This window comes from Rhineura floridana, chromosome 10, assembly GCF_030035675.1.
Source record: "Rhineura floridana isolate rRhiFlo1 chromosome 10, rRhiFlo1.hap2, whole genome shotgun sequence".
NCBI classification, from domain to species: Eukaryota; Metazoa; Chordata; class Lepidosauria; order Squamata; family Rhineuridae; genus Rhineura; species Rhineura floridana.
In genome coordinates this window covers 88,959,707-88,985,515 of record NC_084489.1, presented here as the reverse complement: position 1 = coordinate 88,985,515, position 25,809 = coordinate 88,959,707, and the positions used below count along the sequence as shown (strand labels likewise).

Genomic DNA, 25,809 nt, shown 5'->3' with positions numbered 1-25,809 from the left:
CTAAAGGTCCGCTTCCTATGTTGTGCAGAACAAACCTGATAAGATGGTTTCTGCAGGAGGCCCTCACCTGCAGAGCGCAGTGATCGGCTGGGTATATATGGGATAACACGGTCTTTCAGGTATCCTTGTCCCAAACTGCATAGGGCTTTGTGCACCAATACCAGAACCTTGAACTTAGCCCGGTAGCTAATAGGTAACTTGATGACAAAAGTGGATTTGGGGAGACCTTGTGGTTGCTAAGAGACTTCTACTTTGAGCGTGGAAGGATAAACACCCACTGTCTATTAAACAATGGTCTGAGGACCTCGCTGCCCTTACTGCATTTGAACACATTTCTTATAAATGCCAATTTTGTGTGGATGGCTGTCTGGACATTTGGATGGCTTATAAGTTTAAATTAAGGTACCGTATATTCCGGCGTATAAGACGACTGGGCGTATAAGACGACCCCCAACTTTTCCAGTTAAAATATAGCGTTTGGGATATACTCGCCGTATAAGACTACCCCTGCTTATGACATGCAGGTACTTAGCAGGAAAACAACATTAAATGCCTAGACTCTAGTTTCCAACACTATGGAGTATTTATTGATTGATTAAGAGAATTTATATCCTGCCCTTTTGCTGTTAAAAACAGAGCTCAGCACAGCTTACAAATATAGTAAAAACAATAAAAATACACAATCAGAGAAAAACAAGCCAAAATGTCAGGAAAAGGAGTCTTTCACACCACATGCTCAGTTCTAAATACTGTTGCAGCAAGTTTTACAACTTCCTCCAGTATTCCACTGGTGCAGGCACTCAGACATTCAAAGTACTGTATGTTTCTTAGGTTTTATAAAAGCAGAGCTTTGCTTAACTCAAAATTTCTTCTCCCTTTGATAACCACATCTACACAGGTTCCACCTCCATACTCAAAACGAAACTGAGCCTGGAAATGTACAACAACCCCACACATACCTTGCTAATTCGATTATCAATGCCAGGATGTCTGTCTTATCGACTACTCTCCTCCTCCCCCCCCCACACACACACACCGGGCATCATGAAAGACCCAGTCCTGGGCTCAGAAAGAAAATAAATATCTGGTCCTCTTCAAAGTATTGATAAGCCTCTTGTTTTAATTGAAATAATAATTATAAATTCTTGTTCTTATCACTAATGGGAGTTAATTATCTTGCATATGCTGCTGTTGCTTCTATGGCTGTAACGGAGTGAGGTTAAAGATAAGTGAAATGCAAATAGGAAAAAAAAATACAGAAGGCAGTAACACTTTCCTAAATGTAATACCATACCAACCACAACAAGATTCCTATAAGGCAAAAAACTAAGCATCTCACAACCAGTCAGGATTCCTAACCAAAAACCAAAAATATGATAAATGAAGAAATATTTATATAAGCATAACTATCAAATATATTTATTATTTACACAAACTGTAAAGATATTTATAGCGCAATCCTAAATTTATTTATTCAGAAGCAAGTCCCGGCGTATTCAATGGGGCTTACTCAAACAGGGACAGAAATGCAACCTCAAGTGATAAGCAACTTCATTCACACAACCCCAAATTCCGAATAATGCCACTTTACACTGTTTTGCAACTGTTTATACTTGTTTTTATGGTTATTGGATTTTAAATGGCTTTATTTCTTGTTTTGAGCTGCCTTGGTTTCCAACCCTACCTCACAGGGGTGTTGGAAAGACTCCATACACACACGCACACACTGCAGATGTATAAATACATACAGCCCATATAATAGTTTATTGTCAAACCAATTGGTCATTGCAGAAAAATCAGTATTAGTTTTTTAAAAATCAGTATTAGTTTCCTACAGAATAAAAACTGCAATACCTAAGTAAGCCCTGCCTACTTGCTTTAAAATAGGACTGGGGGGGGGGGCAGAAAGAGAACACAAACACAATTCTTTTTTACATTCACTCCAAAGTCCCATTGATTTTCAGCACATTCATAATCATGTCTACTCAAAAGTAATTCCTACTGAATTCAATAGGATTTACTCTGGACATATGGGATTAGCACTGTTTTTACTCCCAAAAGCAACTATTGGGAAGGTTTTCAAAACACTGCCCAGGATCTGACTCCTACACACAACAGGGGGAAAAACTGAAATGTATATACCTACCCAATTTATGAGATTTTCAGATAAACAGGAGGGGAAACCACCATTTTCTGGCCTCGCAATGAAGTTTTGCAGACACTGCCACCAAACAAACACTTCACTGATTGGCTGAAATCCTGAATGGGCGGGGCTATACAGTAGTTTAAAAAAAGATTTAACCGGGGGGGGGGTGCCTGACGTTTTTATATATATCTTGAGAACCGCACCACCTAGAAACTTAATTTTTTTTTTAAATGAAAGCTGAGAATCCGGGCCACCTAAGGGGTAGCGGGGTGCCGGGTGGCATGCTTAGAATCCGGGTAAAACCTGGCTATCTGGGCAATATGGCAACCCTAATAAGACGACACCCGGCGTATAAGACGACCCCCGACTTTGGAGAAGATTTTCCAGGGTTAAAAAGTCATCTTATACGCCGGAATATACGGTAGCTGTATTGATGGCTGTTGTCAGAGTGGGGAACCTTTGGCTGTCCAAGACTGATGGGAGTTGTAGTCCAACAACATCTGGAGGGCCAAAGGTTCTTGTATTCGTAATGTGAGCTGATGGGCTTTTCCTTTTGTTAAATTTGCTATAATTTTTTTTAAATCACTTTGATAAACACCTGTTAAGTTGGCATATAAAGGAGGGAATCTGGAGGACTTGAGTAGGAGGAGTCTGCAGAGCCAAAGTCAATGCCTAATTATTCTGGTCTGTTGCCTTTCAAAGAGGGCAAAGTCCAGCTCAGGCTAACGGAACAGCGGAATTGTGGTTATACCCAACATTGCCATGTGGTATGATGTAATGATCGGTGGGCAGCTTCACTGCACTTTGTCAATTGCTTGGATCGGTCTTGCTTCCAGAGAGGGAGGACTGTGCATTTCAAAAAGCAATTCCTTTCTCTGCCGTCCACCCTTTGCTCTAAGTGGCCGTCTCAGTCGAGGGTCCTGTGGTGGCAGTTTCTTGAAGCTGGAGAAAAGGAAGGTGTCCCCTGCCTGCTAATACTTAAATTGTCTTATGCTATGATTGATACAACTTTCAGTCTGAAAGGAAACTAAGCAAATGCAACCCAGCAGCTTGCTTCGCCTGAAAGCAACCTTCCAGATGCTTTTGGACTACATTGCCCATCAGCCCTTGCCAGCAGGGCCACGCCTTAGAGCAGGGGTGAGGAACAGAATCCGGCTGTCACCTGTTGATCACTTATCACAATGTGTAGAGTGCTTTGGAAGCCCAGAGAATCAACCAAAAATAGATTTTGCGAGCCCTTGTTGTTACTAAGAGATTTCTATTTCGAGCCTGAAAAGATAAATTTTGTTATTATGTGCCTTCAAGTCGATTACGACTTATGGCGACCCCATGAATCAGAGACCTCCAATAGCATCTGTCGTGAACCACCGTGTTCTTGTAAGTTCAGGTCTGTGGCTTCCTTTATGGAATCAATCCATCTCTTGTTTGGCCTTCCTCTTTTTCTACCCCCTTCTGTTTTTCCCAGCATTGTTGTCCATCTTTTATGCAATGGTCTGAAGACATTAACACCTTTGCTGCATTTGAACGTACTTCTTATAAACACTAACGTAGTTTGGATACTTCTTTGGACATTTGGATGGCATATGCCGCCCTGGGCTCTTGCTAGGAGGATGGGCGGAATATAAAGTCCCTAGTAGCCTCAAGGAGGCAGTAGTGAGACCTCTTTTAAAGAAACCCTCCTTGGACCCAGATAACTTGAACAACTATAGACCGGTGGCGAATGTCCCTTTTTTGGGCAAGGTTTTGGAACGGGTGGTTGCCGGCCAGCTCCAGGCGCTCTTGGATGAAACCGATTATCTAGATCCGTTTCAATCCAGTTTTAGGCCCGGTTTTGGCACCGAAACAGCCTTGGTCGCCCTGTATGATGACCTTTGTCGGGAGAGGGACAGGGGGAGTGTGACTCTGTTGATTCTCCTTGATCTCTCAGCGGCATTTGATACCATCGACCATGGTATCCTTCTGGGGAGACTCGTGGAGTTGGGTGTCAGGGGCACTGCTTGGCAGTGGTTCCGCTCCTACTTCGCGGACCGTCACCAGAAGGTAGTGCTTGGGGAACATCACTCGACACCATGGACTTTCCATTGTGGAGTCCCTCAGGGGTCGGTTTTGTCCCCCATGCTTTTCAACATCTACATGCAGCCGCTGGGTGCGGTCATCAGGAGTTTTGGAGTGCGTTGCCATCAATATGCTGATGACACGCAGCTCTATTTCTCCTTTTCATCTTCTTCAGGTGAGTCTGTTGATGTGCTGAACCGTTGCCTGACCGCGATAATGGACTGGATGAGAGCTAATAAACTGAGACTCAATCCAGACAAGACCGAGACACTGCTGGTGAACGCCTTCCCTGCTCAGATGGTGGATGTTCACCCTGTTCTGGATGGGGTTACACTCCCCCTGAAAGAACAGGTACGTAGTTTGGGGGTTCTTTTCGATTCTTCCTTGTCTCTCGAGGCCCAAGTGGCCTCGGTGGCACGGAATGCATTTTACCATCTTCGTCTGGTAGCCCAACTACGCCCCTATCTGGACAGGGATGACTTCGCCTCCGTTGTTCATGCTCTGGTAACTTCAAGATTGGATTACTGTAATGCGCTCTACGTAGGGCTGCCCTTGAAGACAGTTTGGAAGCTTCAGCTGGTGCAGAACGCGGCTGCCAGACTATTGACGAGGACCAGTCGGTCTTTGCATATAACACCTATTCTGGCGCGTCTGCACTGGCTCCCTATTTGCTTCCGGGCGAGATTCAAGGTGCTGGTTTTGACCTATAAAGCCTTACACGGCGTGGGACCTCAATACCTTGTGGAACGCCTCTCTCGCTATGAACCTACCCGTTCACTTCGTTCAGAATCTAAGGCCCTCCTCCGGGTACCAGCTCATCGGGAAGCCCGGAGGGTGGTTACTAGATCTAGGGCCTTTTCTGTGGTGGCCCCTGAGTTGTGGAACAGCCTCCCCGAAGAGGTACGCCTGGCGCCTACACTTCTATCTTTCCGGCGCCAGGTAAAGACCTTTTTATGCTCCCAGGCATTTTAATCTTTTAATTTTCTTAATCTTTCTACTTTTAACATGTATCCTTCTTAATTTGTGTTGTATTTGTTTTTGTTGTGCTTTCTGTTGTTCGTTTGTACATGTTTTTATGATTTTTATTATGATATATTGTATTTTATCTTGTTTGTTCACCGCCCTGAGAGCTATTCTGCTAAGGGCGGTATATAAATGGAAATAATAAGTAAATAAATAAACTGATTTAAATGTATAAAATATACATATTTTATATGTATATTTAAATACCTCTTTGGACATTTGGATAGCATATGCCACCCTGGGCTCCTACTGGGAGAAATGGCAGGATATAAATCAAATAAATAAATAAATAAAATACGATGCTTCTTGCATTAATGTGAGTTGATGGTTGCTGTTTTTTCTTGTGTCTTTTCTTTCCCCCCCCTTAAATTTGCATGAAAATCAATTTTAAAAAAGAGAATTAGCAGATTGTCAGCACTTGCAGAACTTCAGGTGCAGCACTTTGTAAGTCCAGACTAGTTGTCTGCACAAGCAAAAGCAGATCGCCTGATGTCATTGTGACATTAGCGGGCTGACAGGTGGGCAGGGCCAGCCACCTGTCAGACTTCACCAGCTTGGCGAAGGTTGGTCTGGCTTCCCTCCGGGCAGTCTTCCTCCTTTAAGCCCTGCTGGTCATGTTTTTAGGCACGTACCAGGGTGGGGAGCTCAGTGGTAGCCGCGTGTCCCTGGGGAACTTTGTTGAAAACGTCACCCCACCCACCAGAGCCGCACCTTTTGGGGCTTTGCTTCTTTCCTCTCTCTCCCTTCTCTAAACAGGTTAAGTTTTGAAACTTCTTTGTGTGCTCAACTCAGCATTCCCCAACCTGGTGCCTTCCAGATATTTTAGATCCCAACTCCCATTTGTGGAGGGCACCAGTTTGGGGAAGGCTGGCTTTAATGCAGCATTCCTAGCTTGGGATGAATTGGGGGCCCACACTTTTAAATCAGTTGACAAGACTCCAGTGTTTTGCAAGATAACATGGAACTTCTGGAAAAAGGGATGGATGTCTTGGAAAGTTGGGACTCCTAAGAGAATTACATAATCCTTGGGCAAATTTGGCCTCAGGCAACTTCCTTCACTTCTGAAACTGTATTAAAACATACTTCAAGATGCCTTACTGCTGAGAATAAATGGCACAGAGTCGCAGAGTGCAGCTCTTGAAGGCCACTTTCCAGCTCTCTGTGTATCTGTTAGAAACTTGTGCAGCACAATTAGATCTTGATTGCACAAGCCCCTTTGAAACGCCGCCTTGATGGTGTGGAGGGCTTCAGGGAAGGTGAGCTCCCAACCCCTCGCTTACACGTTTGTTCCCCTTGTGACTTGCACAGCTGTCTCTCTCGCTCTGTTCTGAGCAGGAGGAAGCTGTGGTTTGCGTCCTTTTTGCATTCTTGCTTAAGAGCACAAGCTGACAGTTGTGCCTCGCCCTCTGACAGTGTCAGCCATTAGCTGGCACCCTGAAGGAGCACGATAGGGCTGCAGAGCGGGACCCGCTCGATCCAGGACCAACCTTCCCAAACCATCCCTCTTGGCAACTAGATACTTCATGGAGAATGAGGTAGGAGTTTGGGATTGCTGTGCTGTTTGTCTCCTGGGGTTTTAATAAAATGCTTTCAATAAGCAAAAGCTCTCTCTCCCGTGTTCCTAAGATGTGTCTGTTGCTCTCCTTTGCCTCTGCACATGCTCAGAGGCTAACAGCCCTGCCTCACCACCTTCTGTCTGTCTGTCAAGCTGTTTCACGCTCAAGGCAGTCTCTCTTCCAGTGACTATTAAACCATCTCTCTTTTTCTCTTGACTTCTTGCACCATGAGCTACTTGGTCAAAACAAAAACACCCAACTTTTCCTGGATCACCGTAGCACAGATTTTGTGCGCAGGAATGGAGCATGGAAGCCATCAGTGGATAGGTCTGTGAAAATGTTTCTTGAGTTTGTGAATTGGTGGGTTGGTTCACTCCGGAGAAACATTTGCCCCATACGCACATGCACACTCTTCCCTGTATGTCCAGGAATATAATAATCCAGAGTATGGATGCTCCATCTACTATGCAGGAGCTTTGCAAGATTTTCTGGTTCTAATACAGTCTCCCTTCTTATGTATTTATCTATTATTTGATTTATATCGCGCCCTTCCTCCCAGCAGGAGCCCAGTTGCCCCATCTTTTGTGAATTTCAGTGGAGCACCTGGAGATTCCAGTGTCCCTTTTTAGATGTTCCCAACAGCACAGGTGTACTTGGGGGGGGGCTTTATGCCTTTTGTTAACAGCGGTATTCCTCCCATCTGCCCTCCCCCCCCAAACTATGTATTGCCAAAGTCTCTTCTCCTGTAGTACAGCAGCCGGAAAAGCATCTGTGTTGTCCAGTTTGGGATTGTGGCAGGGAGGGCCTGGGATCTGTGGGAGAAGAGGGTTCTGTCATGAATGCAAGCTGAGTCTGCACCCTGGCAGCTCTGGGGCAGGTCAGATACAGAGGAAAAGGGAGGGCAGAAACCGAGATGCTAGAAAAGTAGACATTTATTGTTTGTAAAAACCCAACGATTTTCAGGCCTTCGTCAGGGGCTATAAATAAATGAAACAACAGGGACACATTATTACTTACATAAACATGTAAAATCATACATATGAAATCTATAAATCAGTCTATGACTTACCATTTAGGCTAGCGAGAAGTTCAAATGAGCAGACCACTTACAGCAATATTAACGCCTCAAAGAACAGGACGTGGGCATGTGTATATATTTCATATGTATGATTTTACATGTTTATGTAAGTAATGAAAATTAACAGGCTGAAACGTGTTGGGTTTTTACAAACGATACATTTCTACTTTTCTAGCATCTTGGTTTCGGGCCTCCCTTTCTTCCCTGGTATGGATGCTAGCCACTTTCTGTTCTCGCAGGTCAGATACAGCCCTCCCCAGCCGCTTTGGGTAGCAAGCTGTGCCCGTACTACAAAAGTGGTCTCATCAGCCCAAATGTGTGGAGCTTCCCTCAAGAGCGGTGGTGTTGCCGCCTCCTGCATTTCTCCAAAGAAAGGCATGTGGGTAGAGCTTACAGGCGCACCTACCCTTGCTTTATTGCAGAGGTGGGGAGCCTCTAGTCCTCCAGCCCTCCAGATGCTGAACTACAACGCCCATCATCCCTGGCCGTTGGCCATCCTTGCTGATGGGAGTCATAGCTCAGCAGCACCTGGAGGGCCAAAGGTTGCCCACCCCTCTGTTGCTTGGCGGACTCTCCCAAATGGCTTCTTGCCTCTTTGTGAGCTTGGGCAAGACTGAGTCTTGCAGCACTTCTGATGAGAGTTGCAGTCCAAAATCTCCAAAGGGCACCAGTTGGGGAAGGCTGAAGGGATGGTTACTTGGCCTCTGGGACCAACAGACTTCTTTGTACATCTGGCCACGAAGGCCTAGTTTAAGGAGTCATGTTCGCCGTGAGAAGGTTCCACCCTGCGGCCTCCCTTTAGCGATAGTGAAACTTCACTCGGTCACCATCGCTTGCAGCTTCATGCCCTGCCCACTGAAGGTCTTGAGAGCCAGAAGAGAAGCAGCAGAAAGTGCCCAGTTCCAGGACAAAAGCATTGCTTTTCTTGGGAGTTATGTTGGTTGATAATAGCTTGCCCTTTGGCGAAAGCACATGGCCACTCTAAAAACAAAACATCTGGTTGCCTGAATGGTCAGGGTGGCTCGCTTCTGTAATCTCTCTGCTTGGCATTTAGCAAGTAGCATTCAATGCCTGCCTGTTTAGAAAGCTCTGCAAGGCACACTTTGTACAGAGCAGTGGACCAACCTTGACCTTTAGAAGCTTTAACCTAAATAACGTAGAAGGGAAGGCTCCCATAACAGACCCTCCCATATGACTCCAGATGTGTGAGGGGAGGTGCACAGTGGTATTCTGGGCTTCGCAAATACATCCCCCACCCTTGCCACCTTCCAGTGGCAATGAGCGGCTTGGAAAGGCCTGTGTTTCCTCTGGCATTCCTTGTGGAGTCTTATTTTTAGCCAGGGGGCTCCAGGTAACCTTGGTGATCCATGCCCAGATTAGACTACTGTAATGCATTATATGTGGGGCTGCCTTTGAAGACTGTTCAGAAACTGCAGCTAGTCCAAAATACAGCCCCAAGGCTGTTACCTGGAACATTGTACTGTGGATGGGCCAGCTTTGGCAGGATTGTGGCAGTGGAGTAGATTGCCTTCTACTGTTCCGTTGATGGGGTTCTTCTGAAACTTTGTGAACTCTTATCAATAAATGGTTAAAAGTATGCAGAAGTGGCTCAAGCTGTTGGTTGGGGGTCCTGCTGACATTCATGTGCCCCAGAATCCTTTGCAATGCCTCCGCCTATGTTCTCCGATGTTGTGAGAGTTCCTAGGGAAAGACTGTCTCTCCATTGGAGAGCATCTGATTTGTATGCAGAAACTCCCAAGTTCAATCAAGATGTTCAATGACATCTCCAGACAGGGCTGGGAGAGAGACTCCCTGCCTGACTCCCTGGACAGCCGCTGCCAGTCAGTGTAGGCAATGCTGACCTAGATGGACTAATGGTCTAACTCAGGATAAGACTACTTCCCGTGTTCCTTTGCTCCCAACCCTCGTCCTCCCCTATCAGACTTTGCAAGATGTAGCTCACTTGGGATAGGCAGCAAAATGTCTTGGGCTAGCCCAGTTTCCAGGGGCTGAGTGGGGCGAGGGTTAAGGAAAGGAGCCTCCAGTCTATATACTTTTTCGCTAATAGGGTTCTTTGTCTGGCAAAGAACCAGCTATTCGTTTTGGAAAAGTCACATAGGAACAGGTGAATAATGAGTCCTTTCAAAAGGAGGAGGAAGCAGATGCAATTAATATAATGGCTGCCTGGCTCATTGAAACTGGGTACACAGTGCTCTGTTCTATGAATGCATCTCTCTTCTTCTTCTTCTTCCTTTTTTAAAAAAACAGCTACCGTCATTGATTCATATCTGACAGTCTGTAGGCCTGTAAATCAGGTTGGCCAAACATTGCCTTAAAACTCCCCTTTCCTGCTTTCTGCCCGCAGCCTGGGATCGTGTCCCCTTTCAAGCGCGTCTTCCTGAAAGGCGAGAAGGGTCGAGATAAGAAGGCCCAGGAGAAGGTGACGGAGCGGCGGCCCCTGCACACCGTCTCGCTCTCCTTGCCTGACCGAGTTGAGCCAGACGTCCTCTTGAACGACTACATAGAGAAGGAAGTGAAGGTAACCGCTTCCTGGTCTTCGGCTTACTGGCCTCCTCGTTGGTGAGCCAAAGCATCTCTTCAAAGACCTCTGGGTGAACATCCCAGCAAGCTTAAGTCTGGTGAACAAAGGCAGCATCCTACGTCCCTCCTGTGTTTAAATCTGTTGTAGATCAGGGGTAGCCAACGCAGTGCCCTCTGTACACTGTTGGTTTGCAGCTCCGGTCAGCCCCAGCCAGCATGGTCAGGGATGATGGGAGTTGTAGTCCAGCCACATCTGCTGGGCACCAGGCTGGCTACCTTTGTTTTAGTTCTTAGCATGTACAGGTTATTTCATAGAATCATAGAATACTAGAGTTGGAAGGGGCCTGTGAGGCCATCAAGTCCAACCCCCTGCACAATGCAGGGATCCAAATCAAAGCATTCCCGACAGAGGGCTGTCCAGCTGCCTCTTGAAGGCCTCCAGTGTCGGAGAGCCCGCTACCTCTCTAGGTAATTGGTCCCATTGTCGTAGGGCTCTAACAGTTAGGAAGTTGAATATTCTCCACTTTTCCAGTTGCCATTCAGCCCTTTCACAAGGAGCCAGTAGTAGCTGTTCTGACTCAGTGGGAGCATTTGCCAGTCTCTGGAAATTCAAGGCTGATTACAACAATCCACATTCAGTAGCTTCACAAGTGGGATAGCTGTTGTATCAGAGCACTAAAAAAGTAATAAGACGTAAGGAGAGCCCTGAAGCAGGATCCGGCCAGTGGCCCATCTAATCCAGCATCCTGTTCTCACAGCGGCCTATCAGATGCCCCATTGGGTGCCGGCAGGACCTGAGTGCAACAGCAGCTCTCTTCCCCCTCCTGTGGTTTCCAGCAACCGGCTTTCGGAGGCGTACTGCCTTTGACTGTAGAGGTAGAATACAGTCATCAGGGCTAATAGCCATTGACAGACTTGTCTTCCAGCAATGTGTCTAATCCTCTGTAACGTATAGCGTAAACATTGACCAATCTCTAAATTGATCATCAATCTCTAAATTGACTTGCGTGCATCCTAAGTCCCCAAAGGCCCATTTGAATAGCTCGCGTGTATTATAATATTTTCTGAATGCCTTTATGGTTTAGGTGGAGCTTTCTGGAAGATTGGGGCAGACACGCACTTGGGTCTTCCTCTCCTTCAAGGCGTGCTCCTTCTTAAGAGCAGTCCCCTGCCAGTACTTGTGAAGTGCACTAGTGGGGTTGCCGAGAGATACCTTTCTCTTAGGCACGTTGCCCATCTTTGAAGGCCGCCCTGCTCCTTCAGAGGGCTGAGAGGTAGTTTGCGCATGCGTGCATTTTGCTCTGACAAATCTTAATTTCTGTCCAGTATTTAGGTCAATTAACATCTGTCCCAGGGTACCTGAACCCCTCCAGCCGTACTGAAATACTGCATTTAATAGACAATGCAAAGGTGCGTACCAGCTTGCTTGAGCATCAGACCCGGGGGGTGGGATGGGGCTCTTTGAAGTCATGAGCAAGGGTATGCCTTTGAAAAATAAAAGGAATAACCTATTTGGCACTTGGAAAGGAGGAACCTGATAGTCCTGGCAGGTGCCATTGCTCACTGCTGGTTTAACACAGCCGAGTGAAAACACAGGTGCTTTGCATGCATAAACACCCAGGTTCAGTACCTGACAACTCCCATTAAAGGTTCTCAGAAGGGCCGTGAAAGACCTGTGCCTGTACCGGAGGGCCACCCTGCTGGATCACTCCAGAGGACCAACTTGTCCAGCATCCTACTTCCCACAGTGGCCAGTTAGATGCTTCGGGGAAGCCCACGGGCAGGACTTGAGTGAAGTAAATATCTCCTGCTGTTCCGCACCAACTCGTCATTGAGAGGCATGGTGCCTTTGATCCCAGAGGTGGCAGGTAGCCATCATGACTAGTAGCCATTGATAGCAGCCTTATCCTCCAGGAATGTGTCCAGTTTCCCTTTAAAGTTGTCTTAACTTGGTGACCATCGTCACACCTAAGTTCTCCATCTTAACTCTGTCCTGAGTGAAGAAGTCCTTCCTCTGGTCTTGTCCTGAATCTCCCACCCGTTCGGCTTCATTGGATGACACCCCCCAAAAAAAGAAATGGGGGAGGGGAAACAAATTGATCACCCCTAGTTGTCTCTCTAGTTGCCTGATGCCTCCAAGTAGTTTTGTTGTTGTTACGTGCCTTCAAGTCGATTTCGACTTACGGTGACCTTATGAATCAGCAACCTCCAAGGTCATCTGTTGTGAACCGTCTGTGGCTTCCTTTATGGAATCAATCCATCTCTTGTTTGGCCTTCCTCTTTTTCTACTCCCTTCTGTTTCCCCAGCATTATTGTTCATCCTTTATGCAATGGTCTGAAGACATTAACACCCTTGCTACATTTGAACATACTTCTTATAAACACCAATGTAGTTTGAATACCTCTTTGGACATTTGGATGACATTTGGATGGCATATCTCTTGTTTGGCCTTTCTCTTTTTCTACCCCCTGCTGTTTTTCCCAGGATTATTCTCCTTTCTAGTGAATCAGTGCAAATTTTCTGATATAATTGTACCTGAAGAAATGATAGTCTAGTCTTCCCCAGCCAGCCCGGGGCCCTCTAGGTGCTTTGGACTACAACTCCCATCAGCCCCAGGTGGGGCTGATGGGAGTTGTAGTCCAAAGCACCTGGAGGGGCCCCAGGTTGAAGAAGGCTACTCAGCAATATGAGGTTGGGGAAGACACACTCTAGGACCATCTAAAGGGAGTTCCTCTTGGTTCTTGCTTCTCTCTTCGTTCCCCTCCTTCGTCTTCTGGCACTGCCTTTCTTTGAAAAGCCTGTCCATCCGTGGAGGAGATGTGCTAGTTAACCCCACCCCACCCCCTTGTTCCCCCCCTCCCCACCCTTTGTCCTAGAGGGCGCATCAGCTTCCGGGGCAGCTGACCCAAGAACATGACGCTGTGATCAGCCTCTCGGCCTACAACATCAAGCTGGTGTGGCGAGATGGTGAAGATATCATCCTCAGGGTTCCCATCCATGACATCGCGTCCGTCTCCTACATCCGCGACGACTCCTCGCACTTGGTGGTGTTGAAAACAGGTAGGCCGGCGCCGGAAGAGGGGTTGCCTTCCAGTCTGGGAGGCAGCCTGTGCAGGACCTGGGCTCCGCTCAAGGGGCTCTGCTGCATCCACCGACTCTTCTGTCCCTCAGCCAGGCGGGAGGCAGCTAAGAGGGGAATCGATAGGCAGTGTGACTGTGTTGCTTCAGGAAGACAGATGTATCGGTAAAAAAAATGTGATATACCAATAAACTCTGTTTGCATATCACATTCTCTACCCGTGCGTTTGTGCTCAAAGCAGTTTGTTTGTTCCTTCCGTTTATTAAGTCACTTTTCAGGGCCTGAATTGGAGGCAGAATGCTTCTGAAGACCAGTTGTCGGTAGCCACAGGAGGGGAGAGCGCTCCTCTTGCGCTCAGGTCCTGCTTGTGGGCTTCCCATGGGCATCTGGTTGGCCGCTGTGAGAACAGGCTGCTGGACTAGATGAGCCACTGGTCTGATCCAGAAGGTTCTTCTGAGGTTATCATCCCTCATAAAGCAGCTGTGTGAGAGAAATCAAAACGATAAGAGCCTCAGGCAGAGTACACAGTCCTCAGCGGATACAGACAAACAGATGCAAGAGAGATAATGAATTAGTTCACCAAAAGTCTCTGGAGGCAGTAGGAAGATTTTTAAGGCCTTCTTGAATGCCGGAATTGAAGGGATCAAACAACTATTTGTTCCAGAACTCCGGGGCTGCCACTGGGAAGGTCCTGTGCTGTGTGCTTGCCAAGCTAACCAATTTCACACTCAGGCACCTATATGGGACCTTAGAAGCAGAAATTAAATGGTTCTACATCAAGAAGAGTAAAATAATGACAACAGAAGATTTACGTAACTTTAAAGTTGACAATGAGGACATTGGATTTGTCAAGGATTATCAATACCTCGGCACAATCATTAACCAGAATGGAGACAATAGTCAAGAAATCAGAAGAAGGCTAGGACTGGGAAGAGCAGCTATAAGAAAACTAGAAAAGGTCCTCAACTGCAAAGATGTCTCACTGAACACCAAAGTCAGGATCATTCAGACCATGGTATTCCTGATCTCTATGTATGGATGTGAAAGTTGGACAGTGAAAAAAGCGGATAAGAGAAAAATCAACTCATTTGAAATGTGTTGGAGGAGAGCTTTGAGGATACCATGTACTGCAAAAAAGACAAATAACTGGGTATCAGAACAAATTAAACTAGAACTGTCACTAGAAGCTAAAATGATGAAACTGAGGTTATCATACATCATGAGAAGACATGATTCACTAGAAAAGACAATAATGCTGGGGAAAACAGAAGGGAGTGGAAAAAGAGGAAGGCCAAACAAGAGATGGATTGATTCCATGAAGGAAGCCACAGACCTGAACTTACAAGATCTGAACAGGGTGGTTCAGGACAGATGCTCTTGGAGGTCACTGATTCATAGGGTCGCCATAAGTCGTAGTCGACTTGGAGGCACATAACAACAACAAAAACAGTAACCATAATGCATGATAATTATAATATCACTAAGCTGTAACACTAACAATTCAACAGTTAGCAGTTCAGGTAGAATATATCCCAAAGGCTCAGGGGTAGAGTATCTGTTTTGCATGCAGAAGGTTCCTGGTTCAATCCTCATTAGAGCTGGGAAGGACTGGGAGCGTCCCCTGTCTGGAGCCCTGAAAAGCTGCTGCCGGTCAGTGTGGATAATACTGAGCTGGATGGATCAGTGGCCTGACTCTGTATAAAGCAGTTTCCTATATTCCTAAATAGAGTGCGTGTGAGAGAGTGTGTGTGTGCGTGAGAGTGTGTGTGTGCGTGAGACTGTGAGAGCATGAGTGTGTGAATGTGAGAGTGAGTGTGAGTGTGTGTGTGAGAGTATGTGAGAGTGTGTGTGTGTGACACAGAATGATGTAGGGGTCACGGCTTGCATGCTGGTTCCACTCATGGTCTCTGGTTTTTCTTAGCTCAGGAGCCCGGGATTTCCCCCAGCCAGAGTCTTTGTGCTGAAAGCTCGAAAGCTCTTGCATCCGGGTCGCTCTCGGAGAGCGGAGTGGTGCCTGTTGAAGCTTGTTCCCTGGTGGTCCTGGCTACAGAGAATAAAGTAAGATGCGTCCTGCCTCTGTCATCTTCCTCCTTTGAGGCATGTTTGGTTTGGCTGGAAAGGATCCAGGAGTCGCGTCCTGTCTTCACTTTGGACAGGCCCAGCTGTGGTGAAGGGATCCATATAGCCTGGGAGGAGATCTTGACTCAGGGGTGTCTTATGCTCATTTGTGGTCTGTCTGAATAAGGCAGCCTTCTGTTGCAGACAGAGGGAGTAAGGAAAAAATATGTCCCTGGAATAGCTGCTTAAATGGCCACATTCCAGTAAGTTATTGAGACCAAAGGAATAATAATAATAATAGTTGTTGTTGTTGTTGTTGTTGTTATAATAATAATAATAATAATAATAATTACCCGCCTTTCACCAGCAGATCCCAGGGCAGCTTCCTACAGTTTGAAATTCATTAACAACAATTAAAACAAATTACAAGCACAAAAATAGGGTGGATACTGACGACATACATCTCAAGTGTCAAAGGCCGGGATAAAGAGGTGTATTTTTAGTATTTGCCCAAAAAATATACAGTTCAAATGCCAGATGCACCTCTGTGGAGAGGGAGGTCCACCGCTTAGGGGCTGCCACAGAGAAGGCCCTCTCCCAGACCACCACCCCCCCAAACTACCAAAAGGACTCCTCTGCTGATCTTAACACCCCAGAGGGTGTGCAGGGAAGAAGACAGTCTCTCAGATATTTGGGGCCGAAGTCATTTAGGGCTTTAAATGCTAGAAGGAGCACCTTGAATTAGTCTAGGAAACAAACTGGCAACCAATGCAGCTGTTTAAAACAAGGGTTATGTGAGATCTAAATGGAACCCCAGCCAGTAATCTGGCTGCTTCATTTTGGACCAATTGAAGTTTCCGAGTTGTCTGCAAGGGCAGCCTCACATAGAGGCCAAGTCTCTGTCCCAAGACCTGTGTGCATTCGTGCAACCAACAGGTAGAGATCAGCTTATCTGATTTGCGTACAGTGCCTAGTATAATCTTGTCTATCTGAAATGGTTTTTCAGTGATGATGCGCATTTGTGGCCTTGTTAAAATCTTGCACTGTAGATAGAAATTTTCCTACCCAGGCTGTAACACTTTCTTTCCCTGGAACGCAACTAAATTTTGCCACAGGCTTAACCCTTCCTCTTCTCCCAGAACCTCTAGTCTTGTTGCTAAAATGAGTTCACTTTGTATATTTCATGGCCTTAAGTGAGGCCGGTGGTGGGTGGAGCCTGTGTCTTGAGGAATGCCAGCTGCTGGCAAACGCACGTGGGCAGAGTGCTCTTGCACTCGAGGATCTTCTTTGCAGGCTACCCATTGAGGCATCTCGTTGGCTACTTGTTGGCTGCTGCAGGGGTGAGACTGTGCTGGAACCACCAAGGGGCATGCTTTTCCACCTGCTTTGCCCCCCCCCCCTGCTCTTAGTGACATTTTTCTGGGGACTGCCCTTTACCAGGAAGATGAATGCTTTTGGTTTGCTGTTCCTGTTTTTTAGAAATGTTAGGATTTTCTTAGTTTGGGTTTTTTTTGTAAATTGTATTATTTGTATTTTTATTTGTGTGTAAGCCGCCTTGGGAGCCTATTTGGCTGAAAGGCGGCCTAGAAATAAAGCATAACAACGTAACATAACAAGATGCTGGACTTGATGGGCCACTGGCCTGATCCAGCAGACTCTTCATAGGAAGTTCTCTGCTCACTCCTAAAGCCATTCAACCTGTTCCCTCCTCCTCCAGGTAACCGCAGAGGAGCTCTGCTCGCTTCTTAGCCAAGTCTTCCATATTGTTTACACGGAGTCCACAATAGACTTCCTAGACAGAGCAATATTTGATGGGGCTTCCACACCAACGCGACATCTATCCCTGCACAGTGGTATGAGAAACTGTCATTGTTTTCTTGTGTTCTGGGACATCTCTTGCAACAGCTGTATCAGCCAAAAGTACTTGGCACTTACAGCTCTTCTCTCTCTGACACCTTTCTTGTAGATGATTCTTCTACAAAAGTGGACGTTAAAGATTCCTATGAAACTGAAGCAAGCACTTTGTGAGTATATATGGGAGCACTGAAGAGTGTGTGTGTGGACACACACTCAACATTTGGGGGCTCTTTATCCATACCTGGTCACCTTAGGGATTGTTCAGGCATAATTATTGGGAAAGAGTTGTGGCTCAGTGGTAGAACATGTGCTTTGCATGCAGAAGGTCCCAGGTTCAATCCCTGCCATCTCTAGGTGCAGCTGGGAGAGACCTTGGTCTGAAACTCTGGAGAGTCGCTGCCAATCATTGTAGACAATACTGAGCTGATTCTGGGGTAATCATTAATCATGTTTACCCCAATCTTCAGCCAAAAAAGGCTCCCAGAGCAGGTTAGGGATTCAAAAGGGGGGGAAAACCCAGTTCCTCCCTTACAATCTAAAAGACATGACATAAAAGGAAAATGTATTGGGAGGGAGGAGGAAACAAGCGGCTCTTAGTTCAGTGAGGGTGATGCATGGGCCTGTTGTGCATTTTCAGTTCTTTCCCCAGGTCCTTGGAGACTGGTGGCAACTCCCCTTCTTCCTTCTCGGCACAGCCATCTCCCCACACCAAGACGGTTAGTGAAAGTGAGCTGAGCACCACCGCAGCGGAACTGCTCCAGGACTACATGATGACGGTAGGCGGGGCCCTGCCCTGCAATGGAAACATGCCTTCCTCTCCCTAGGGAAGCCTTGGCCCATTTGGGGTGCAGGCAGTTACACTTTGAACAGAGGGGCATGCTACCCATTTAACATGGTGCCTCAGTTGGGAGGACTTGGAGTCATCAAGTCCCTTTCTCTTCTTTTAGGGCAGGGGTAGGGAAGCTACGATTGGACCACAGGTCCCGTCATCCCTGGCCACTAGTCATGCTGGCTGAGGCTGACGGGAGTTGGAGTCCGGGAACATCTGGTGAACCACAAGGTTCCCCATCCATCTTTTAGAGCAGAGTTTCCCAACTAGTGGGCCTCCAGATGTTGCTGGACCACAATTCCCATCTTTCCTGACCATTGGCAATGCTGGCTGAGGCTGATGGGAGCTGTGGTCCAACAACATCTGGAGGCACACTGGTTGAGAAAGGCTGCTTTAGAGGGATTGGGAGGGGATGCCTTCTCCAGCCTGGTGCCTTCCAGATGTTTTGGACTATAACACCCATCAGCCCCAACCAAAGCATCTGGGGGGCACCAGGTTGGAGAATGCTGTGCTAGAAGAACAAAAAAGGTTTTGGGAGGTGCTGGGTTTTGCTTTCTCTTGGCACCTGAGGCCTCGTTTACAGGAATGGATTTCTGCATGTGATCCGGCGTGCGCCAGCGTCAAGAGAGGTTCATGTGAACGGGATGGTGTACATGGTTGAACCAGAAGCCATCTTGGCACTTTATTTCCCTGACCCCAGCACCTAGGATTGTTAAGATGGTTCTGCTTTCCTCTGTGCACTGCTGGATCACACCAACCGTCTTCCCCCAAGTTTGTGTACCTGCATGAATGGATCATGTGGCGAAAAGGCTCCCAGAGCAGGTTAGGGATTCAAAAGGAAAAAAACACCCCAGCCCCCCCCATACAATCTAAAAGACACGACATAAAAGGAAAATGTATTGGGAGGGAGGAGGAAACAAGTTTTCCAAGGTTTGCCCTCTCTAGGACTATGACTGCATCCCTCTCCCCCAAGCAGTTTGATTGTGGCTCTCGTGTGCGGCCTTGGCTCAGCTCCCTTAACCCACGCCAATGACTAAGCTGTTGTTTGAATCCTACAGCTGCCTTTGTCTTTGTGCTCTGTCACTGTTCGAAATAACTGAGCCCTAGAGGAACGGCGAGCTATGAAAAGCGTAGGCAGTGCCATTATTTGACGGTGCGTTTAATATTTTAGCCTGCCCACAGATGTGAACTTGGAGTAACAAATGCCTTACCTCTCAGGATGTAAACATTCATTTAAGGGCCTTGTCTAAGATTGCATGGAAAGTTGTCCAAATGACAGAGCAGCTTCCATTTGAACATCCTTTTTTTCCCAGTGTTAGAATCGGCACAGATTTAGATTTTATGCCACCCACTCCTTTTTTTCCTAGTTAAGAACAAAACTCTCTTCTCACGAGATCCAGCAGTTTGCAATGCTTTTGCATGAATATCGTAACGGGGCATCCATCCATGAGTTCTGTGTCAACCTGCGACAGCTCTATGGGGACAGCAGAAAGTTCCTCCTCCTGGGTGAGTCTCTCCCCCCCCCAATTTGATGAACTAAAGATGCTTGTGTCTATATCCCACTGGTTTAGGACAGGAGGCGATACTGTAAGGCTGCCTTCCTCATTCTGCTGTCCTCCAGATGGTTTGGACTACAGCTCCCATCAGCCTCAACCAGCACACCAGCTGTGGCTGATGGGAGTTGTAGTCCAAAATGTCTGGAGGGTGTCAGAATGGCAAAGGCTGCCACAAGGAGAAGTTGGAACCAGGGCTGTGGAGTCGGTATATCAAACCTTCGACTCCGAGTCTTCTATTTTTTTACTCTCCGACTCCTTCATAAATAGCAAATGTATATTAATTTATTAATATTAATAAATTAATATTAAAATTAAAATATTAATTTTATTTTGAAGCCGGAGTTGGTACATTTCTACCGACTCCGACTCCACCCAAAATTGCTTATGACTCCGACTCCACAGCCCTGGTTGGAACAGGTGTAGGAGCAGGTAGACCAAAGCTGAAAACTCCTGAAGTTGTCCTTGAGGAGCCTTGAATGGAGAAGATGAGATGTTTCCATGCTTCGGAAGCAACCTGCCAAGAAAACGCGGTGTCGGTACAGTTAACTGCAGTTTATTCCGTCTATCCAGGACAAATTGGTGTTTTTAAACTGTCCTAACAAGCCAAGATCAGCCGTTTTCACCTTCACGCTAAATCATAGTTTAATGCTATGTGAGCAAGGCGTGCCCTCCACTTCCCTTTCCTGGGGCAGCTTCAAGGAGGAGACCAGAAGCGTCTTGCATGTAATGCTGAACTCGGGTCTAGCTTGCATCCAAGGACTTAAACGCATGCAAGACTCACTTTTATGTCTGCATTTCTTCCCCTTACACAAGAAGGGAAAGTAGAAATTGTCTTTTAACTTAGATATGTGCATATATTGAGGCAACACGTTATTCCTATGTATGGGACATCCTGAGATTGCCTTCATCGTGTAGGTTGAAAATGGAAATGGGCTGCCTTCAAGTCGGTGCTGACTTATGGCGCCCCTACGAATAGGGTTTTCATGGTAAGGAGTATTCAGAGGGGGTTTACCATTGCCTTCCTCTGAGGCTGAGAGGCAGTGACTGGCCCAAGGTCACCCAGTGAGCTCCATGGCTGTGTGGGGATTCGAACCCTGGTCTCCCAGGTCGTAGTCCAACACCTTAACCGCTACACCACACTGGCTCTCAGTGTGTAGGTTACTGAGCACTAATGTCTGAATCGGTCACCTGAGCAATGGCAAACTGGAAAAAAATTTCTAAGGTCGCACCATTTTGCTTTTTCCTTTGTAACTATGATGTTAGTCAAATTTATGCTGATATAGTTGCTTAATATAAAAATATTTCATTGGGTGACAGCCTTCGTATTAATAAGACTAATGTTCAAACATCCTATTTAAAACAAAAAAGGTTTGGGCAGCCTGCTGTCTTGAGAGATAGCTATCAAAATATGACAATGGCTGCAAGTCTTGTGAAATTTCTTTTTGAAATAAAATTGAAAATGTGGGCAACAAAAAGGAAGAACATAATGAAAGATGATTAATCAAGAGGAAAAAGAGAAAATAATGATTTTATTTCATAGTCTGCTAGGATGTGGACACTCCCCCATTAAGCTGTCACTTCCCCATGGCTCCCTCTAGTGGTTCAATAAACACATTTTCTGGATGCATCTTTTTTGGGGGGGGCGGCGGCGCTCCTTTATCTTGCACAGAGACGGTCGAAGCATTTTCCCCTCCTCTTACATGTTCCTATCCAACCTTGCAAACTTGCCCGCAGACTTGCCAGCCTGAGGCTAAGTACAGATCTTGACCCCAAGTCTCTCCAGTCCAAATCAAACACTCTGCGCTATGCCACTCTGGATCTTCATGCAAAACAACAGCAGACACTTGCCCTCACCCAAACTCCAAAATGGCATTTTAACCTTGCTACAGACTGGATTTTGTTCACTCAAGACGCACTCTAGACTGAGGCACACCTCTAGTTCTTGAAAAGCGTCCCCATGAGATTTTTGTTTTAAAAATAAATATAGAAGAGATTCAGCTATAAGTAAGACGCATTTTTTTTTTTTACTGTAAACCCTTCCTTCGGGTATTATGTGTGATGGATTTGAACCATGGCCCAGGCTTCCCCAACCTGGTGCCCTCCAGATGCTTTTGATGACAACTGCCATCACCCCCCAAGCTCACAACATATACTTAGCAATGCTGGACATCAGGATTCCAGCCATGCTGTTTTTCACTAACCTCGAATCAAAAGCAGGTAACATGAATCAAAGGCAGGCCCTCCAGATGTTCCTGGATAACAACTCTGACCATGGGCCCTGCTGGCTGAAAATGTCTGCGGAGGACCACAAAATCCCAACCCCCGATGTGCAGTCACATCTGAAAAGCAGGCTTTTGCCACCGCAAATAAGTTATGTCAGGCAGACATCAAACACAGCTCTGTGTGGGGTGTGTGAGCTTGCCATTTTAATGGGTCTAGAAAAGGAGTGACTTCCTCCTGGGAGCGCTTTCAGAACTTTCTAGTAAAAGTGACAGAATGTTTGAGGCTGGCCTTTTAGAAGAAGGATTAAACACTGTTGCTGTGGTTTTCTTCCTTTGTTCCCCCTCCATATCCCTCCCCAAATCTCTGAAGGCCTTAGACCATTCATCCCCGAGAAGGACAGCCAATACTTTGAGAACTTCCTAGAGACGATTGGTGTGAAGGATGGGCGGGGCATCATTACTGACAGCTTTGGGAGGTACAGGCGGACGGTCAGCACCACCTCCAACTCCACGACCAATGGCAACGGAGCTGCGGGGAGCTCGGACGACCAATCCGTGCCCTCGGAAGGAGACGAGTGGGACCGGATGATCTCGGACATCAGCAACGACATTGAAGCTCTTGGGTGCAGCATGGACCATGATTCTTCGTGAAGGGGGTGGCGCAGAGAGAGGGAGAGGAGGCAGCTGTCCCCTTGCAGGCCCTACCGCTCACTCATATTCTCTTTTTCCTCTCTCCATTCCCCCCCACCCGTGGGGTAACAGCAACATTTTTGTCCTGGGTGAAGCTGACAGGGTCAATTCCCCGAAGGCCCTGTTTCCCTCCCTTCTTCTGTGACTCTTTGGGACCCACCTTGCGCTGGTGGCCAGAGGTCTCTTCTGTGAAGGAGCGAGAGCGAGCAGGCCATCAAAGATGGGCTGGGTTGGAAGAGAGCTGGGCAGGATTGGCCCTTGCAGGGCACGGTGTCTTTCTGTTTTTGTTGCCAGGGGCTGAATTGTCGGAGAAGCCATGACTCCAAAGAAAAGGAGCCTGGGGTTTGCCGAGGATGGCTGACCCGTGAGGACTCTACAAGCCGGTTTACGGTTTTTGCACATGACATTTCTAACCCTTTGTGTGTGTGGTTTTTTTAATGAAGTTTATCACAATGTGAATAACTTAATATTCCAGGTGTTTTGTCAAAACATTTCTGATCCAAACCAGAAGGTGGCCTTGGTTGTGAAGCTGAGCCCTTTGCCCCTGTTGTGGCAAAGGCCTCGGTGGGAGATGATCTTCCCTTCCCCAAGCCTGGCCAGCTGACCTGTTTTCCTTCTCCTTAGAAGCCAGGATGGTGGGATAGGGGCCAGGTGACCTCCTTGGCTGGCCACATCATAGCAGCCTGGTTGAAATGCGGTTACCTCGGCTTCACTGCTTGGCACTGGGTACTGTTGGGTGAACTCAACTTGACATGACAACTCCCGTTGAGAAGCACCGGCAAGTCTTCTGCACAATGACCCAGCTTACCTCGAGCAAAGCCATCTGTTAGTTAGGCTGTCCACTTTCCCATCCTGGCCCAGTGCCCGACAGCTCCCAAGCACAGCTAGCAGGTGTTGGCATTTCCTTATCCCAGATGAAGGGCACAGATGCTTTTCCTTCTTCCCCCACCCCCATGTGGTGTCTGGCTTCCTGCAGAATTTGGTGCTACCGTTTCTATCTGGGACATGCTGCATCTGGGCCTGTAGGTTGCCTAGGGAACCGTCCCGCTGGGATGGCGCTGGGCGGTCTTGTCTTGGCAAAGAATAGCTTGTGGGATCTCTTATGGCGGCCTTGGACCTCTGAGCTGGTCATGGGGTGTCCAAGGCCAGTCTGCAAGCAGCTTCTTCCATTGTTGAGGCGACAGTATCTTGGGCATTCAGGGTCCACGCAACCTTCTTGTATGGATTGAATCCAGTTGTTCTTCAGACACGAGAATTGGCAGCCAGCTAAAGTGTGGACAGGCTCCTTGATTTTGGATTGTTGTTTTTTTTAAAAAAGAAACGAGGAGTGGAAGAAATATATACATAATGTATATGTGTTGTATATATTATACATATAAATGCACAGTTATTTTTGTATATGAATTTCATGTCACACAAGACCTCTGCTGGCTACTATAAACTGACCTGTATACTATTTTAGCTCTTTGACTGGGGATACTGAGTATGTGTTTTCTATAACAGCAAGGACAACTGAAAATACCAATCCCTTTTCATTCTTTCAGTTGCAAGTGAAAAGCTGGTCAGCTACAGGTAAAACCAGCCACCTTTTCAGCCAAATGTGTTTCACTGCTGGGGACCGGGGGGTAAGCCTGGTTGTGAACAGCACCGTGTGTGTGTGGGCCTAAATCTGCCCTTGATTTCATGCCCATGCTGTGCTAAGGTGATGTTGCACTCTAGGACAGGTCTTGTTGAGGAAACAGTGAGCACATCTGCATAGCAGGTGCAGGGAAGATTTACTCCTTTAGTAAATGTTGCTGAACTACAACTCTCATCATCCCTGGCCATCGCCCATGCTTGCTGGAGCTGATGGGAGTTGTAGGTGGGGAGACAGCCTCTTCTGGACAGGGCTGCAGTCCCTGAGAAGGAACAGGGCCATAGCTTGGGAGTTCTCCTGGATCCAGTATTGTCATGGAGGCTCACAGAATGATAGAATAGTAGAGTTGGAAGGGGCCTATAAGGCGATCAAGTCCAACCCCCTGCTCTATGCAGGAATCCAAATCAAAGCATTTCCGACAGATGGCTGTCCAGCTGCCTCTTGAATGCCTCCAGTGTCAGAGAGCCCACTACCTCTCTAGGTAATTGGTTCCATTGTCATATGGTTCTAACAGGTAGGACGTTTTTCCTGATGTCCAGTCAAAATCTGGCTTCCTGCAACTTGAGCCCATTATTCCATGTCCTGCACTCTGGGACGATCAAGAAGAGATCCCGGCCCTCCTCTGTGTGACAACCTTTCATGTACTTGAAGAGTGCTATCATGTCTCCCCTCAGTCTTCTCCAGGCTAAACATGCCCAGTTCTTCCAGTCTCACCTCAGAGGGCTTTGTTTCCAGTCCCCTGATCATCCTCGTTGCCCTCCTCTGAACCCGTTCCAGTTTGTCTGCATCCTTCTTAAAGTGCGGAAACCAGAACTGGACACAGTATTCAAGATGAGGCCTAAGCAGTGCTGAATAGAGGGGAACTAAATTCACGCTCAGGTGCCCCTAGTGTCCAGGAGTGCCTTTTTCCAGAGAGCTCTGGCTGGTTCACTAGCTCCAGCCCCTTTTGGACAGAAATAACTTGGCCAGAGTACTCCATGTTCTGGAAACTTCAAGATTGGGTTATTGCAATGCGCTCTATGTGAGGATGCCCTTGAAGATGTAGCCCATTTTAAAACAGCTGCATTGGTTGTCGGGCCCAATTCAAGGGGCTCATGCTCGTGTTTAAAGCCTTCAACTACTTAGGTCCCAGATATCTGAGAGATTGCCTCCTTCCCTACAGCCCCTCTTGGGGTGTTGCGATAAGCACAGCAGGGGCCCTTTTCTGTAAGAGAAAGTATTCAAGTCCAGGAACTTCTTCAGCCATGGAAAGATAGGTGAGTGGTCTTTTGCATCTCTTCCTCTCCCAAGATCACAGCACTATCTGGCAAATATTAGTGTGCAAAACCCTTTTCAGTCTTGACTGAAAACCTTTGCGTTGACCTGTGGCAAGTAAGTTAACTGCTCTTCCTTGTAAGGTTCCCCCCCCCCTTTCCCTATCCTGAAATGCCTGGTTGAGCAGCCTGTTGTAACCTCGCCTCCCTTTGGCGTTTTTGAATGGCA

At 47.0% G+C, this 25,809-nt stretch overlaps 1 protein-coding gene across 5 annotated transcripts in view; it reads left to right on the top strand.

Moving 5' to 3' along the window:
• The window catches only part of CCM2 (CCM2 scaffold protein), a 47,610-nt gene extending 23,458 nt beyond the window's left edge, over nucleotides 1-24,152 (top strand). Inside the window, exons 2-10 of one of the 5 annotated variants that reach the window (XM_061587108.1) lie at nucleotides 10,224-10,397; nucleotides 11,726-11,809; nucleotides 13,277-13,460; nucleotides 15,401-15,537; nucleotides 17,255-17,390; nucleotides 17,504-17,561; nucleotides 18,044-18,170; nucleotides 19,591-19,729; nucleotides 22,372-24,152. In XM_061587108.1, coding sequence (XP_061443092.1) covers nucleotides 10,224-10,397; nucleotides 11,726-11,809; nucleotides 13,277-13,460; nucleotides 15,401-15,537; nucleotides 17,255-17,390; nucleotides 17,504-17,561; nucleotides 18,044-18,170; nucleotides 19,591-19,729; nucleotides 22,372-22,652 — 1,320 coding nt within the window. In that variant the 3' untranslated portion in view covers nucleotides 22,653-24,152. Of the gene's footprint in view, nucleotides 1-10,223; nucleotides 10,398-11,725; nucleotides 11,810-13,276; nucleotides 13,461-15,400; nucleotides 15,538-17,254; nucleotides 17,391-17,503; nucleotides 17,562-18,031; nucleotides 18,171-19,590; nucleotides 19,730-22,371 lie in introns of all 5 variants that reach the window. The other 4 variants (XM_061587107.1, XM_061587109.1, XM_061587110.1 and 1 more) reach the window with 4 other exon arrangements.
• The last annotated feature ends 1,657 nt before the right edge of the window (nucleotides 24,153-25,809 follow it).